Here is a 17,755-nt window from a genome sequence, read left to right as displayed (position 1 = left end):
CATGTTGCAAAGATCACATTTTAAAATCCCATGTGTACAACAAAAGAGTGTAAGAAGTAAAGTTCTTAATATCCCTTTAAAAGTATCATTTTATACCTAGAAACCATTGGAAAGAATGCTGAAAATATATATATATTGACATTAGAGAACCTAAAAAAGTTGTCAACACTTGGGTTCTAAAGACAAACCACACAGGTCAAATCAGTGTTTCACATGCTGCTGATCTTGGCAAGTTACTTAATAGCCTCTCTGTGCTTCAGTCTCATCTGTAAAATGAAGGTTATAATAGTACTTATCTTGAAAGATTAGGGCTTTCAGAAAATAAAAGTATTATTACAATGCCTGGAATACAAGAAGCACTCAATAAAGGTTAATTTAAGGGGAAAAAAGGTTACGAAAACAATACAATAATGAGAACAGTTATTGAGAAGTTTCTAGTAGATTTTTGAACAGTATCTTATTTATTTCATCACATTAACCTTCTGAGACAGGTATTATTTTATACTCATTTTTAGGTAAAGAAAAGTTAAGCCCAACAGATTAATTAAGGTCATATAGTCATTAAGTGACAGATACTCAAAGAGCTGATATCAAACCTAACCTGTTAACAACAACCTGAGCTTCTAAGATTAGCATTACACAGTGTGTAAATACACATCGCATAGGATATACATAAAAAAAGGAGTTAATGGTGAATGGGTGATACAGTTTGTATTCACTTTCCTGATGTGTTATTTTTTTAAGCTTTCTACTGAAAAGGTAAATTGAGGGGGGAAGAATATTCAAATTTAAAAAGAGATCTGTGGATCTCTTTTTAAATCCTGAAAACATTATGACATAAGTTACCTACAAGTTATATGGAAAATTTATAAGCATGCATTATCTTAACTCATTCATAAAAATTATCAGAACCCTATGGAAGACCTCACAAGTTTAATTTGATCAATGGACCAATGACACACACTTTCAAGATAAACCCACTGTTACCTATAAATCCTTATCTCTACCCTATCCAGAATAATTTTATATAAAAGGACAGAGTAATAGCTTATGTGACATATTAACACAGGTCTATTCTATTAACATATTAACATGCTAGACAAACTAGGATTATGAAAACATACCATCGTGGTAGTCCAAAATTTATATTCAATGTAAAATATATTTTCTTACTTGAAAAGTTCATGTTTTTAAAATAATTTTTTCATTTTAACATTTTCAAACTACTTACGTCACTGGTGTTGACAAACCACGTTATCTCTCCATAGGAAGCTAGCTCACCGTTCACGTAACACCGCAGCTCACTGTTCTTCCACCGGTTATAAATGTGCACTATAGTTACCATATACCACTGGATACACAAGAACAGTTACAGAGAGAGAGAGAGAGAGAGAGAGAGAGAGAGAGAGAGAATGACTCCTCCAATAACTCAACTACATTGATGATAACAAGTAAAAATTAAATAATAAATTACAATTAAAAATAAAATGATTAACTTCATTAAATTCAATATCCAACCTCTGGAACAATATTTATTCAAGGGACCTCTCAACGGGTAAGAAATTAATCATTAAATTATTTTCCAATCTTTTATTATAAAAATTTTCAAACAAACCACATAAAAGTTTAAAGTTTTATACGAACACCCTCTTTCTCACCACAGATTGATTCCACCACTGTCAACATTTTGTCACATTTGTTTCATCTATCTACATACCCACCTATCTATGTATGAATATACAGTTTTTTGTCAACCATTAATTAATCTATAAGTTTTAAAGTACAAAAGAAAATACGTATTATTACTAGTAGTAATAATAAAATAACTGCCATTGATATTTTCACCTTACATTTCCCTTGAATTCTGTAAGTAAATATCACACTCTTTATTATCCAAGTCAGAGAGGTTAACAATTGTCCAGTGATTTTATACTTCATTTTCTGAAGCAGTTTAAACAGAGTTGTAAGTTACCCCATATTATGTTAATAATATTAAAACAAAGCCTCTTGAAAGCTAGCATAGCTTGATAACATAACTATAATTCTGTAAGATTACATACCTTTTGTGGCTTGAAATCAAATTTCACACAGTGTTGAAAGCCTTTTCCTTTTGACTTTATTGAGGTTATAATCAAACAGCCCCCAACAAAGTGAGCAGAATAACCAAGACCTTTGCTGGTTCTGAAACTATAGAAAATAGGTTTCATTTTACCTCTAAGTATTCTCCTCATTTTCAAAGTAAGATGATAACACTACAGAACAGAAATACATACCAATACAAATATGGTTTATCCTTATCCACATTGATGTTATTCACAGGATCCATTCTAAGCCAGGTGTGAAATGTAAAACCATTCTGGTATGGCCATTTGGCTATAGGAGGTAATGCAATAGCCTAAAAAGAAAAAACTTCGAGTTACTGACACACATGATAAATTTTTTACTGAAATCATGAAAATGAGATTGTACAAGGCTACATATTATTCTACATCCTGATTAAAATATCTACATGTCTCTACCTGGAAGAGTAATTTCTAAATATTCCAAAATATACAATAACAGTATTTAATTAAACAATAGAAACATTCCATGTGACCTGCTGGACACACTAAATTGTTTGCTGTATTTCATATAATGACATATCAAAGAGATTCCAATTAAAAGAGATAGGTAGTGATATCAGATTGAAACTCTGTTGTTAAAATGTTAAGGTAATAGACTAGAGAAAGATGGACAAAAAAAGGAAAGAAAAAAGCTTGGAGCATGATACTTTTAACAGCAAATATAATATTGAAGAGAATTAGTTCATCTTTTTCACAACATTTTTAAACTGTATTCAAAAGTCACAACATAAACGACTCTACCACTTGATTTAAGTTTTTATTTTAAAGATCTTAGTAATGCAAGGGATCAAGAAAAGCCAAAACAACCTTGAAAAAATAAAAAGAAAGCTAGAGGACTCATACCACCAAATTCAACACCTACAACACAAAGCTACTGTAATGAAGATTGTGTGGCAATGGCATAAGGATAGAGATATAGGTGAATGCAACAGAAATGAGAGCCCAGAAATAAACTTTATATCTGGTCAACTGTTTTTCAGCAAGACGTGCAAAGCAATTCAACAAGGAAAGAATAGTTTTTAAAATATATATGCTGGGATAACAACATCTACTAGCAAAGTATGAAGTTGACTAATACTCTCATTTAAAAAAAAAGAGTAAATCTTCATGACACTGGATTAGGCAAATCCTTCTTAATTATGCCACCAAAAGCACAAGCACCCAAAGAGAAAATACATGAACTGGACTTAATTAAAATTAAAAACTTCTGTGCTTGAAAAGATACCACCAAAAAAGTGAAAGGACAAAATAATGAAAATATTTGCAAATCATGTATCTGATAAGGAACATGTACCAGAACATAGTATAAAAACCTCTCACAATTCAATAATAAAGAAATGAAAATTTAAAATGGGCAAAGGACCTGTAGGCATGTCACCAAAGAATACATGCAAATGGCCAATAAAGACATGTAAAATAAGCCATTAAGGAAATGCAAACCGAAACCACAGTGAGATACTCCTTCACACCCACTATGATGGCTATAATAAAAAAAGACAGACATTAACAAGTGTTGGCAAGCACGTGAAGAAATGGGAACCCTCATAAATTGCTGCTGGGATTGTAAAATGATTCTGCCACTTTGGACAACAATCTGAAAGTTCCTCAAATGGTTAAACATAGACAATATGATCCAGCAATTCCACTCCCAGGTACACACACAGGAGCAATAAAAACGTATGTCCACACACAAAGCCTTATACACAAAAGCCCATTGCAGCATTTCCAAAAAAGTGAAACTAACTCAAATGCCCTTTAATTAATGAATGATTAAACAAAATGTGTTCAATTCTTACATTAGATTATTCGTCATAAAAAGGAACGAGGTACTGCTACATGCTACAAGCATGGGCCCCGAGAACAGTATCCTGAGAAAATCCAAATCACAAAGATGTCTTATGATTCCTTTTGTATGAATTGTCCAGAATAGAAAAATCCAGAGAGAAAGCAAGCCAGGCAATGGGTACCCAGGCCTGGGGCTTGGGAGAAAAAGGCAGTGACCATTTACGAGTGCAGGTTTCCTTTGGTGGGCGATGGCGTGTTCTAAAGTTGACTGGTGGTGGCCGCACACACAGCTCTGTGAACCCGCTAAACCATTTCACTGTACACTTTAAATCAGTGAATTATATGGTATGTCAATTATAGCTCAATAAAACTTTTTAAAAGATATTACACAACCTTTTGTGTTTATCATATACACAACTTACATATATCATATACACACATATATTCTTTTACATGTACAAGATATTCCATAAAATATGAAACATGATAGAGCCAAATTCAGGTAATAATACTACTGAGATTTCAAAAGGCTGATTTAAAATGAATGTGGTAAGAAACAAAAATAAAAGAATACATATTCAGTGTGTATATATGTTCTCTCACCAAAAAAAAAATAAAATGAGGTGAAATTTTGTAAAAATAATTTATCTATGAATACTTTAACTTCCCTTTTTTTAAAGATTTTATTTTTTTAAGATGGGGGAAAGGAGGCAGAGAGGGAGAGAAACATCAATAGGCTGCATCCTACATGCCAACTGGGGACCTGGCCCACAACTCAGGCCTGTGCCCTGACTGGGAATTGAACTGGTGACCTATAGGTGCTCAATCCACTAAGCCACATCAGCCAGGGCGTAATTTCCCTTTAAAAGCTATGTTTAAGGAAAGATATAAGTAACTGAATACATTTAAAACATCTATTCTTGCCCTGGCCAGGTGACTCAATTGGTTGGAGTGTCATTCCATACACCAAAAGGTTGTAGGTTCAATTTCCAGTCAAAGCACATGCCTGGGTTAGAGCACATGCCTAGGTTACAGGTTCAATCCCCAGTCCAGGCGTATAAGGGAGGCAACAGATCAATGTTTCTCTCTGTTTTTTTCCTCTCTCCTCACCCCTTCATCTCTCGTTCTTGCTCTGCTCTTGCTCTCGCTCTTGCTCTCCCTCCCTTCCTTCCTCTCTCTCTAAAAAAATCAGTGAATATACCCTCAGGTGATGATTAAAAAGAAAATCTATTCTCTTCAAGTTCCAATAACTTTTTAGGTTAACTGCCCAACTTTCAAGATACATGCAAGGAAGTGGAATGGACACTTTACAGTCTCAGAGAATTATAAATAGTAAAATTATAACATGCATTAAAAAAAGGTTACTCTTATGTGTACACATTTTTATGTTTGGAACAAATGATAAGTTCAATGTCAACAGAGTCAAATTATTCTGGAAAGCTTCAAATCTAAAATGCTTATTAAGGAAAAACAACATGCACAATAAAACTTTCTAAAGAAAGCTGTGTATTGTATGTAAAAGATTCAAATGTTACCCTTTTAAAACACTTTTCTTAGAATCTAACAAACAAGATACTGAGAGAACCAAGGTAAAAAAAATGAATAAAAGGTAGGCTCAGGAAGAAAATAGGCTGAAATATCTTCAAAAAAAAAAAAAATGTTTGTTTGTAACAGACAGAGCAACATAATGAGGTTTAAAAAAAACTTCCATAAATGACATATATACATTGTATAATATACTATAATTTTGAAACATTACAGATGTTATTAGCATACATAATTATCTTATTTATTAACTTATCAATGGCTTAAAGAATGCTGAGACTGATATAATATGGAAACTCAGAAGTCAGGAAAACTTGGCTAGAAAGTTTCAAAGAATTACTCTCATTCTGCACACCAGGTGTAAAAGAAACAGAAATAAAGAACTGTAACACTAAATAAAGATAAAAGTGAAAGTGTTACACACAAGTATCTGAAATGCAGAGAGAAATCCCTAAGACACCATGACCATGTTAAAAAGAACTGGGCTCTTACTCCATTGCTGCCCCAAGATGTGAGTTGGCAGCTTTCTAAGTTTTTGGAGCCTCTATTTCTTCACCTCTAAAACTGTTAGTACAAAGTAACATGTACAATTGCTGTGAAGATTAAGGTGGTACAAAGAAGTTTCTACCTAATTTGGAACCTGTCAGAAGGGTTTACAGGGCTGTACTTCGAGGAAGGAAACGGAAGAACTCCAAGGGATGTCCTAAGATTCACTTACTGCAGCGCTCTTTCCTGGAAAGTTGAAGAAGGCATCAGGCCCATACTTCTGAGGCACGTGCTTCAACACAGACAGCAACTTCCCGGCGTGTGGAGGCTATGAAAAGAATCAGCAATTCATTACCCATGTGATTCCCCATAAAACAAAAGTACCTATCTTTCATATACTCATACTTTGATCTATCCAAGAACAACCAAATAACGCTATAAGATAAAAAGTATAAAAATAACCAGAGAAAGGTTACTTTCACCTATCTTGAAAAAAAATAAGGAACACTCTATGCCACTTTTTTTTAATGCTGTAAGAAGAATGAGATGTTCGGTAAATATGAGCGAATATCACTTGACACTTGAAACTCTTCTCCACACCACAGCAAAGATGGTCTTTTAACCTTACAAAATGAATCAACCTACCACCTAGCCCTCTTTAAAACACTTTTTTCACAAATAAATAATCCTTGCTGTGTTCTACCTTTAAGAGCACTTTAAAAATAAAATATTATAACCTTATAACCACACTAGGAACTATTAGCCCACTTCACAAAGAAGGAATCTGAAGCAGAGGAATGTGTCCAAGGTCACACAGGTGACAAGGGTGGGATCGGAACTCAGTCTGACTCCAGAGTCCATGCTTTTAACCACGACATTTTCACCTTTATTATTATCTTTCCTGTAGCTTCCTACTGTCTCTAAGACAAAAGCCAAAACCCCAAGCACTGCCCGCAAGCTACTTCGTCTACAATACCTCCACCTACCTCATTAGCCTCATTCTCCACCGCCACCTCCCTCTCTCTGCTCGCCATCCACAATGCCTTCTCTGTCTCTTTCCCAAGACAGTGCCTGAGCACAAGCTACTCCTTGTGCTCAAAAAAGTTCTCCCTAACCCTCCGTCCTTCCCCGGTGACTAAGCAACCCTTACCCACCCTTCGGGGCTCATCTTAGTGTTCACATCCTCAGGGCCAGCCTTTCCTGACCTCTGAGGATGGATCAAATCGCCCTATCATATTTCATTCTACAGTGAGCCTCTACTACACAGCATGTTATAAAAGTTGTAACATTACATTGCTTTGATGAATGCCTCTTTGACCCATAATCTCCTCTAATGCATTAAACAACAAACAGCTAAAATGAAACTCATCTACATTTACAAGGAAAAGCAAAGGACAATCAGCTATCCATTATCATTTTAATCATTTCACCATTAAATAAGTGTTGTACAGTCCCCTTTGTTAAAAGTTCAAAACCATGTTAAACTCCAGGTGAAATCACTGGCTTCCCTTCATCTTACTTGATAGCTGCTCTACGTTATTACTGTCCAAAAGAGTGGAAATCTTCACTTTTAAGTGATCAAGAAATTTTTAATTAATCACACTGCTTATTATAAAAATGTAATAACAAGTAACTACAATCACTGATTTTTAAATAAATTCCAAAATGAAATAACAAAAAACTCTGCGTCTAAAATAAAAATACAGTATTGTAACATTTGTTTAGAGAAATCATTCCTCAGTATTCCCTATCCTCAAAGTTCCCTTTCCTATGAACCAATCAACAACAAAAAAAAAAATATATTGAGATAAGCACATTCCTCTCCATACAATGCTGAGGCACTGTATACTGGGAAAGCCATTCAGAACATAAGTTAGTGCTCATGTTTCAAGAATTTTTTTAAATGTTCATGCCCATTGTTGCACTATTTCTATATGTAAAAACATTAATGCAACTATTAAAATATGCTACATAATCCCAAAGATTAAAAGGAAAACATGAAAGAATATGGTAAAATGAAAGATGGTAAAAAGAACCAAATTTATAGAAATATCTGAAATCTAAAATTTACAGAAACAAAAAATAGTCTGAAATTTTTAATGGATGGAAAAAACAGTACAGAAGAAAAGATTAGTTCTCTTAAATATATAGCAATTAAAGCAATCTAAAGTAAAGGATAAAGAGAAAAGACTGGGGAAAAAAGGTGAACAGATCTCAGTGACTGTGAGACACTATCAAGAGGGCAACGTGTAATTGGAGTGGGGAGGAAGGCACAAAAAGCAAATTGAACAATGACCAAAATATTTCCAAATTTGATGATGATTATATTAAAACTCACAGATTCAAGAACTTCAAGGATAAACACAAGGTAAACCATATGAAGAAACAAAAATTGCTGAAAATCAGTGACAAAATCTTAAAAGTAGCCAGAGAACTAGAGTTTGATACAAACAAGGTAAAGAGTCTAACCATTTTAATACAATAAATTAGTGTATAATTGCAAAGCACAAATTTAAATACGCTTAACCAGAGCTAAACACTGTATTAAGGATTAGCTGGCTGAGTAGCTGCTGTGGACCATCTCTAAAGGGCACTAAAATAAGCCCAGAAACGCAACAAACAAGGAAAAGATATTTGCCAGTGTTCTTCAAAGGAATAAACACGTTGACCACCACCATTACCCAAGGCAAAGGACCACCACATTGCGTCTCAGGAGGCGGATCCCACTGCCTGCAGAGCTTCTGTTCACCCTGCGGGTTACTCACAACCGAATAACCCACACATTCGCATTGACGGGCCACAGGTAAACTCCTCAGGTCAACAGAAAGAGAAGCTAGGTGCTGCTACCTAAAACTTTTATTTTTCTGTCCTTACACTTTTCCTCAAAAAATGTTGAATGTACAGTGAAGGATAACGATTTGAAGAAGGACCAAATTCCTTCCAGGAACACCCAGTTCTCTTAGTCCACATCTGTCTCAGGTCATAGCAAAAGAATCTGTATAGATCTAAATGCTATTTTAGTTGATCTCTTCCCCTCAATTTACATCTGACCCATCTATATACTTTCAAATGAAAAAGGTTTTTATTTTACCCATTGTCCTTTATCTCCTTGAAGTTTACTGAAGAATAGCTTTAGTTCCCGAACTGTCAAATTATAGCTAGCCAGCACTCCCAACATGTCAACTAAAAGATCTGGAAACAAAGAAAACAATAAAATAATTAAGCTACTTATATTTCGTGAAGGACTAAAATACACCATGCTTAAGAGTTCAGACACTAAAGTTCTGGCTACATGTTAGAAGCTCAAACATTTCTTAAATAAATACTAAATTAGAAAAATACAATATTTAAGAATCAAACATCCACTTCACATTCACTGTATTGTAGAAAAAGTCATACCTGCTATCATACTGTCGACCTTCTCGATTTTACCAAGCACTTTTTCGACGAGGCCTATTTCAGTGCAGACTTGAAGATTTCGTATGCTTTTCTTCAGAATGGCTGTAAACATGCTCCAAACTTCTGCTTGGCAAGTGACGTCACATTTTTCTAGTAGGTCCACCATGCAGATGATACTCTCACCTTCTTGGATAATGAAATTCATTTCCAAGTCAAACTGGCCTCCTACCAACTTCCAAAAAAAAGGGAAAAAAAATTTACAAACATTACTACTTCTTCTCTCAATATAACTCAAGCATGCTCCTAAGCTTTAGGTTGGCAGTAACTACCTGTACATTCTTCCCTACACCCTACGACATTAAAAGGGTCTTTATTTAAAAAAAAGAAAAAAGAAAAAAAAAACCTCCAAAAATCTCAAAGAAATCTTTAAGATAGTACAAAGTTAAGTAAAACTTACAATATAGAAATGGAAATATTTTTCAATAAAAACAAAAACAGAATGTCTTAAGTAAATCACTACCTACTGCCCTGCTATCAATAAAGATCTAACTTAGCTCTGTAACTCCTTCTAATTCAATATTTCACTTATGAATTATAAACTCTGTGAACTACTCACAGCAACGTAAGAGTCCTTTGCTACCTATATAAGATATAAGCTCACAGCAAAAGTGAAAACCTGAAAATGGCTCAGAGCGAACACAAAACTTGGAGTTCATATTTGTCAAATTTCTGGTTGACTCTATCTATGCATTTTGATCCCTCTGCTTCCCTATTAATAATCGGGATGACTTAAACATACGGAGTCACATACCCAAAGCCAGTCGTCAAGGGAACTTACTTCACTGACATGACTATCAGAAGATCCACCTGGAGAAGGCCGTACTGACGTATCCATGCCCACCCTGCCATCTCATCCACAGCAGCCTCCCAATGAAAGAGACTTATGAAATCTTAACAAATCCCAACTGTTTAAAGGAATTAAAATGCTTTTACAATTACTTTTGCAGAGCTATCCTTCTAAACTAAATTTTTAAAAGATCGGAGAAAGTGAACTTTACGAAACAAAATCCAACAGCTCATAAAACAGTAACAGATGTAACCAAATAGAGTTTACTCCAGAAAAGCAAGGAAGGTTCAAAATTAGGAAATCAATTAAAACTCCTTGCAGCCAGGGATCCACAGGTGTCCAGGGCTCTGCCAAGACATACACCAGCACGAGAAAGAAAAACCACAAAAATGAACAGCACGAGGCAGCACCTGCGTGCAGGGAGGTAAGCATTCATGGCAGGCATGGTGGCCAAGGCGTTTGGCTCTTCTAGGAAAGCTCTGGCGCAGGCTTCAGTGCACAACTCTTGCATCATCAGCAACAAGCAGCATCAGGAGATGACAGCTGGGTTCCTGCTAAGAGTCCCTTGGTGGATGGGGCCAACTCCCCAAGCTGCACGGCCCTGGCTGTGGGATCCCCGAGGCCACCCAAAACACTGTGGGCTACATAGGAACTCTAATACAGATGTTGGTTTTGTGAAGATAATTTGCTTATCTTTTTTTTATTCGGAAATAACTTCAAAGGTTCAACAAGTTGCAAAATTGTATAGTTCCTGTACAACCTTTACCCAGCTGGCCCTACTGTGCATATATTTTATGATCATAGTACCATCATTAAAACCAGGAAATAAATGTTGATACAATACCATTAACACATCTACAGGTACTACTCAAATGTTGCCACCTGTCACACTAACGTCCTTTTTCAGACCCAGGGACAGCTGTCTCCAGCCTGAGACAACAACACAGGCATTCTTGGCTCCATGATTTTGAACTACAGAGGCATACCTGCCAGGTATCTTATGGGCTGTCTTCCTATCTAAACGTTTCCTTCATGTTTAAATTCAGATTAAGCATTTTTTGGTTAAAAAAAATACCCCAGAAGTGAAGTGTGTTCCTCTCAGTCTATCATTTCAGATGGCATCTGATGTCAGTATGTCTCACAAATGGTGACCTTAGCTTGGATTAACCTGTTTAAGGTGGTGTCTGTCAGTGTTTTTCCACTTTCAAGTTACTATCTCTCATTAAAAAATGTTAAGGATCTTGTGGAGAATCCCTTCAAACTATGCAAATATTTTGTTTCTTATCATACTTTTAAGAATCCACTGATAAATCTTACCTGCAACTATTATAACTGTGGCACTCCTAAATGATGATTTTATATTTCCATTATCCTTCCTAAATTTATCAATGGGGGGAGGGAGGAACCTTCTTTAATAATAAAATACATGAATCACACCTGAACGCCAGAATCATGCTCAAATAGGAAAACTGAAATAATCCTCATGAAAGTTAGAAACGAGACTAGGATACAGTAACTTCACTATCACTTGATATTATTCTAGAGACACAGAAGTCACTGGTCAAAAAGCAGCAACATGTATACATATGAGGAGGGATTAAAATTACATTATTTCCAGATGGTATAATCTGTATCCAGAAAAAACAGCTTCAACTGAAAAATTACTATATTGTAGAAAAGTATTTGGTAATAGAACTACTGATACAGTTAGCAATATGAATCAGTCTCAAAAATATGTATCTGTAGAACTTTTAAGTAATGATGTTAGATATAAAAACTGCCCTTTAGCATTTTTTTAATAAAAAATAGAAGAAACAATCCCCCAAAGAAAACATTGTAAGGTAATGATTAGTAAAGCTGTGTATAACTACATAATGGAATATAACACAGCCACTGAAAAGAATGAAGCAGCTCCATTTGACATGTAAAGATCTCTAAAATGCATTCAGTGAGAAAATCAAAGTGGAAAAGCATCAACAATAGGCTACTCTTTGAGTGTAAAACACATATACCTAAGACTTATAAACAAGAAACGAAACAGTAATTGCCTCTGAAAAGATAACTTTGGGGAAAAAGGGCAAAGGGAGAGTTTTTAGTATATACACTTGGGGACAGCCTCCACACGGATGTAAATAGGTCAAAACCTAGCTGTGCCCTGCCTGGTGTGGCTCAGTGGACTGAGTGCAGGCCTGAGAACTGAAAGGTCGCCAGTTCAATTTCCTGGGCTGGGCTCATGCCTGGGTTGCAGGCCAGGTCCCCATTTCGGGGTGTCCAAGAGGCAACCGATCAATGTTCCTCTCACAACACTGATGTTTCTCTCCCTCCCTTCCCCTCTCTCTGGAAATGAAAAAATAAATTTCTTTAAAAAAAAAAAACAAAAACAAAATAACACCTAGGTGCAGCTAACTAACTTAGGAGACCTTAGCTTCACCTTAGTATTACTTACATCAATCTTTCATTTTGATCTGTTTATTACTATCAGTAACCACCCTTCCAAGAAGCTATGGAATTAATTTTTAAAAGTAATTTTTTAAAAAAAAAGCACCAAATATTTCACCAGCTTTTGAATTGAGTTTATATTGTGAAAGCAGTATCCAGACAGGTATTTTAAATATTCCTCTATTGCTTTAAATATTATAAAATACGCCTTTCAAGGGGAAAATTGATGGCAGAAATTGCTACATACAAATGTGTGGCATATTTGATATACTGTATGTATGCATATCTATTATACCTAAAAAACATAGACAGGGCCTAGAGTATGTCATGTTAACCCTTTCTAATAGTTATTTGAAACTGATCAACCTTCAAAACACAAATTTGTTTCCAATGACAGGGATCATAATCTAAGTCCAAGCATTGGCTAGTTATTATCTGAGCTGTAGTAATGGCTCTGCACTACAAAATGTAATCTTCCCAAATGTCACAGTAAGTTATGAATATCTGAGCAGCCTAATGCACTTTACTAGCCATGAAATGTGAAAATGTAATCTTATTACCTTTTTTATGGTTGTATTTTTTTTGAATAATGTAGCCTGAAAACTGATGTATAGTCTTTTTCTGCATTTTAGCATGATTTGATCTCCTTTGCCACATAGAACATTTTTCAAAACTCTCTATTTCAACATGTTTTAGTCTTCGCCTGAACTTCATAAACAATTTTTATAGCAACCTTCAGGGTGGCACAGCACGCTTTCTATAGATTACAGTTTAATGTATAAGGTTATAGAAATTTTAAAGCATATTATTCAAAGAATTAAAATAAACCTTCACAAGTTTTGAAATAGAACTTAAATAGGGCATGATGATCTTTTCAATGGTTATATTAATAAAGTGACTTAAGATGAAATTAATAATTAAACCTAAGTCACTTGTCTTTTCAGAAAATCAAGAAACAGATAAAAAATAACCTCTTCAAAAGATTTATGAAACTGAAAAGACTACAAACATAGAAAATTCTGCTACTTCAAAGTGAAGCAATGTTTTCCCTGGAAACTTGCTAATTTTTCCTCAAAGATGTGACAGGAATAAGGTGTAACAGAAAAACTGGACAATGTACAACAACAGCTTATGCTCCTAACTGGATACTCTACTCTCTGTCTCTTGTGACAAACCACTTTTTTCTCTGGATTTTTCATTTTGTAAAATGAACTAAGAGTAAGCTTCTTTTATTTACCTACGTACTTTAAAAATGTAATTACTTTTACAAGTGCCAATCTCAAAGTATCCAATTTATCCCAGTGAATCCATTCCTAAGTGAAAGTGACCCTATACACATGTTTACAGTCACTACAAACTTATTAGTAGGGAGAAATTGAGGAAAAATTACAATGCCACACCATAGACTATGACGACTCCCAAGTGACATTTTTTCTTTCATAATGATACAGAGTTTCTAATTTGGTACATGGGGTCCAGGCAAAAGATCTCACTTCTCAGCTTTCCCTCAAGCCTCCAGCCATTTGATCAAGTTCTGACCAAGGAGGACAGTAATAAGTGCAACTTCTGGGTATAACTCTTAAAAGGAAGGTAACATGACCCTCTTTGCAGCTCTCCTCCTTCCACTTACATAAGATGCTGAAATAATGACAAGAGTCAGAGCACCCGCCTAAGAGTCTGTGCTGTAACTTTCCTGTTGAAGGTAACAGGGCGGAAAGACCTATGGATCCTGATAATTACAGAACTGTCTCAGTAGCCCTGGACCATTTAACTACCCAAACTTTCACCTGAAGGACAAACACACTTCTACCTTGTTTAAGTCACTGTCATATGGAGCCTCTCTATCACATCAGCTTAAAACCTATATAGCCTGATTTTATATATATATATGTGTGTGTGTGTGTATATATATATATATATAAAAAATATTTATATAACAAGTGCCATTTCCCCAACCCCACCGCTCATACTATAGCAGGTGTTAACTCCCCAACAGCGTCTCTCTTGATCTATTTTTTGGAGATAGTGGTGTGCCCTGATAAGCTTAGACACAGAAATAGCTCAGCCCTGAATTTGACACAACTTAATTTTTAGACTCCACATGTATTACTGCAGAGATTCACTATATATAAATCATACAGAACAGTGATTAAATGTTACAACTTCATTAGTGTACATATCTTTTAAAATCATCCCTAACATAAAACAATGCAACAAGACTTTGCCTTAGTCAGTTACTAGTACAGAAGAACGAACGCTCAGTATATTGGTAGTAACATGACCATCAGCCTCTACTTTATACCAACCCTTTACTGAGAGAGCCAAAGTATCTTACTCCCCAGTCAACATCAGTTGAAAGAAAGGCTGCGTAGGTTCTGAAACGCGCCATCCAGTGACCACAAGAGCAATGTCCTACAATACGTAACAGTGCCAAGCAAGTATTCGCTGAATTAGAATATGAAATGTGCAACAACTTACTAAAATGTTCAACAATAAAATTTCAATAAGAATTAAAATTTTCAATAAAATTTTACTCACTCTTGTATCTCAGAAGTTCCTTCTAAGCTGGTAATTTTTGGTTTTGCCTGATAAGGATTTTCATAAAAGCCAAAGGTCTATATTATATACAATGCCTCTAACATACACATATTTATGCATTATGTATGACAGCACTTCTACAGAAAATACCCGAAGAATATTCGTGAGACTATTTGATGGTTTCCTTGAAAGATAAACCAGGAGCGATATCTTGGCTGCAAGGTCCCGCCAGAGGAGCAAGGGCTCCCAGTCCCACACCAGGCCCCCAGCCCAGGGTACCAGTGTCAGGGAGAGAGGTCCCCACAGCTTCTGGCTGTAAAAATCAGTGTGGATTGTGGCTGAGGGAGACACAGGGTTTCCAAAGTCCTAGATCCACAGCTGGACTTACTCCCTCCCTCAATACCCAGCCAGGGAACACGTCTGGGTTGCTGGCCAGGTCCCTGGTTGGGGGCATGAAAGGGGCAACTGATCATTGTTTCTCTCGCACATAATGTTTCTCTCGCACATAATGTTTCTCTCCTTCTCTCTCCCCTCTCTAAAAATAATTTGAAAAAAAAAAAAATGAACCCAAAGAAGCCCATACCAAGACATCACAATTAAAATGCAAAAGATTAAAGCCAAAGAACCTTAAAAGCAGCAAGAGAAAAATAGCTACCTACAAGGGAGCTCCCATAAGACTGACTACTCCACAGAAACTTTGCAGGCCAGAAGGAACTGGTAATGAAGTTAAAAATACAGTATTATTTACAATTGCTCAAAAAAAAATTGAAATATTTAGATGTATCCAACAAAACACTTGCAGGACTTTGCAACTGAAAACAACAAAATGATGATTAAAGAAATGAGAGATCTAAATGAACTTAGAGATATACTGCACTTACAGTACAGATGTCAGTTTTCCCCAAATTGATAATTTAGAGTTAACACAATTTCTTTCCTAATCTCAGCAAGATTTTTACAGGCATAGAAAGATTATTCTAAAATTTATAGGAAAAAGCAAAGGATCCAGCATAGCAAAAACTATCTTGAAAAAGGAAGATAAAGTGGGAAGAATTTGTCTACCCAATTTCAAGATTTATATTGCTATAGTAATCAACACTGTGAGGTATTGCCAGAGAGACAGACACATAAATCAACAAAACAGAGAACACAGAAGTAGAACCTCACAAAAAAGCCCAACTGAGCTTTGACGAAGGGACAAAAGGAATTCAACGGGAAATTCAACTAATGGTGCTAGAGCAATTAGCACCAGTAGATATCTATAGATCAACAGTTTTCAACTGGTGTGCTGTAAGAGTTTTTAAACATGCAATACCTGACTATTTAGTCAAGAGTAATGGCCTCTTTTCTCTTAAACTATCAATTTTAAAAAATGAAAACTGCCAACATAACAACAGATATCTGGTGTGAATGCCCTGTGATGAACCATAAATATATAGGTCATATAATACGTTGCATCTTATTGGTCTCGTCACATAATTAGGTTACACCTGACTGCTTAATTCTTGATACCAGATATGCTTATACATAACTACAGGCACCTGATATTTTTAAAGTCACTTTGGAGCAAAAAGGATAGGTAATTACTGTTATTTTTTTTGTAAGTCAACCAAATTATACCTATTTTTGTCATGTTGACAAAAAAATATATTTTCTGGTGTGCCACAGAATTTTAGTAATTAGCCTATGTTTACCATGATTTAAAAAAAAGGTTAAAAATCACTGCCTTAAACAATGAACCTTTATCTAAGAATTATACCTGACACAAAGATTAACTCAATATAAATAATAGTTTAAATGTAAAAACACAAAACTTTTTAGAAAAACACATAGAAGAAAACCTTCAGGATTTAGAATTAGGCAAAGAGAGTTCTTAAACTTGACATCATAAGTAAGCAAGACTGATATAAGGAAAAACTGGTAAACTGGACCTTATCAAAATTTTTAAATTTGCTCTCCAAAGATTCTATTAAAGAAATTGAAGTGACAAGCTATAGTCCAAAAGAAAGTATTTGCAAAGCACATATCTCACAAAGGAAAATATCTAAAATAGAGAAGTCTCGAAATTCAATAGCAAAAAGTAAATAATAAATCCAATTATTAAAAAAAATCCAATGATCAAAAATCCAAGAACAAACATTTCACTTAACAGGCTATATAGATGACAAATAAGCACATGAAAAGGTATTATTAGCCATTATAGAAGTGCAAATTAAAAACAATCAGGTACCATTACACACCTATCAGAATGGCTTAAAAAAAAAAAAAAGTGACACCACCAAATGCTAGCAATGAGGCAGAAAACTGACACACTCAAGATGTTGCTGGCAGGAATATAAGATGACAGTCACTCTGGAAAACAGTTTGGCAGTGTTTTAAAACAACTAAATACGCAACTACTACGCGATCTAGCAAATGCACCTCTGGCATTTTTCCCAGAAAAATTAAAACTTTTGTTCACACGAAAACCTGTACACATGTTTATAGCAGCTTTATTCATCATAGCCAAAAAATGGAAACAACTCAGCTGTCCAACAGGTAAATGGTTAAATTAACTGGTATATTCATAACACGGAATATAACTCAACAATAA

At 35.1% G+C, this 17,755-nt stretch overlaps 1 protein-coding gene across 2 annotated transcripts in view; it reads right to left on the bottom strand.

Annotated features, from left to right (window-relative positions):
- Positions 1-17,755, bottom strand: part of LRBA (LPS responsive beige-like anchor protein) — a 520,386-nt gene that overhangs the window by 455,533 nt on the left and 47,098 nt on the right. For both annotated transcript variants that reach the window (XM_054562615.1, XM_054562626.1), the window contains exons 3-8: positions 9,339-9,570; positions 9,031-9,131; positions 6,172-6,267; positions 2,274-2,395; positions 2,061-2,187; positions 1,232-1,351 (exon numbers count right to left, since the gene is read on the bottom strand). In XM_054562615.1, the coding sequence (XP_054418590.1) occupies positions 1,232-1,351; positions 2,061-2,187; positions 2,274-2,395; positions 6,172-6,267; positions 9,031-9,131; positions 9,339-9,570 (798 nt within the window). The remainder of the gene's footprint in view (positions 1-1,231; positions 1,352-2,060; positions 2,188-2,273; positions 2,396-6,171; positions 6,268-9,030; positions 9,132-9,338; positions 9,571-17,755) is intronic.

The sequence above is a fragment of the Pteronotus mesoamericanus genome, unplaced genomic scaffold, assembly GCF_021234165.1.
Source record: "Pteronotus mesoamericanus isolate MK-2021 breed Mesoamerican mustached bat unplaced genomic scaffold, CSHL_Meso_final contig_163, whole genome shotgun sequence".
NCBI lineage: Eukaryota > Metazoa > Chordata > Mammalia > Chiroptera > Mormoopidae > Pteronotus > Pteronotus mesoamericanus.
Note: the sequence above shows the minus strand (reverse complement) of the source record. Positions and strands in the feature narration are given on the sequence as shown.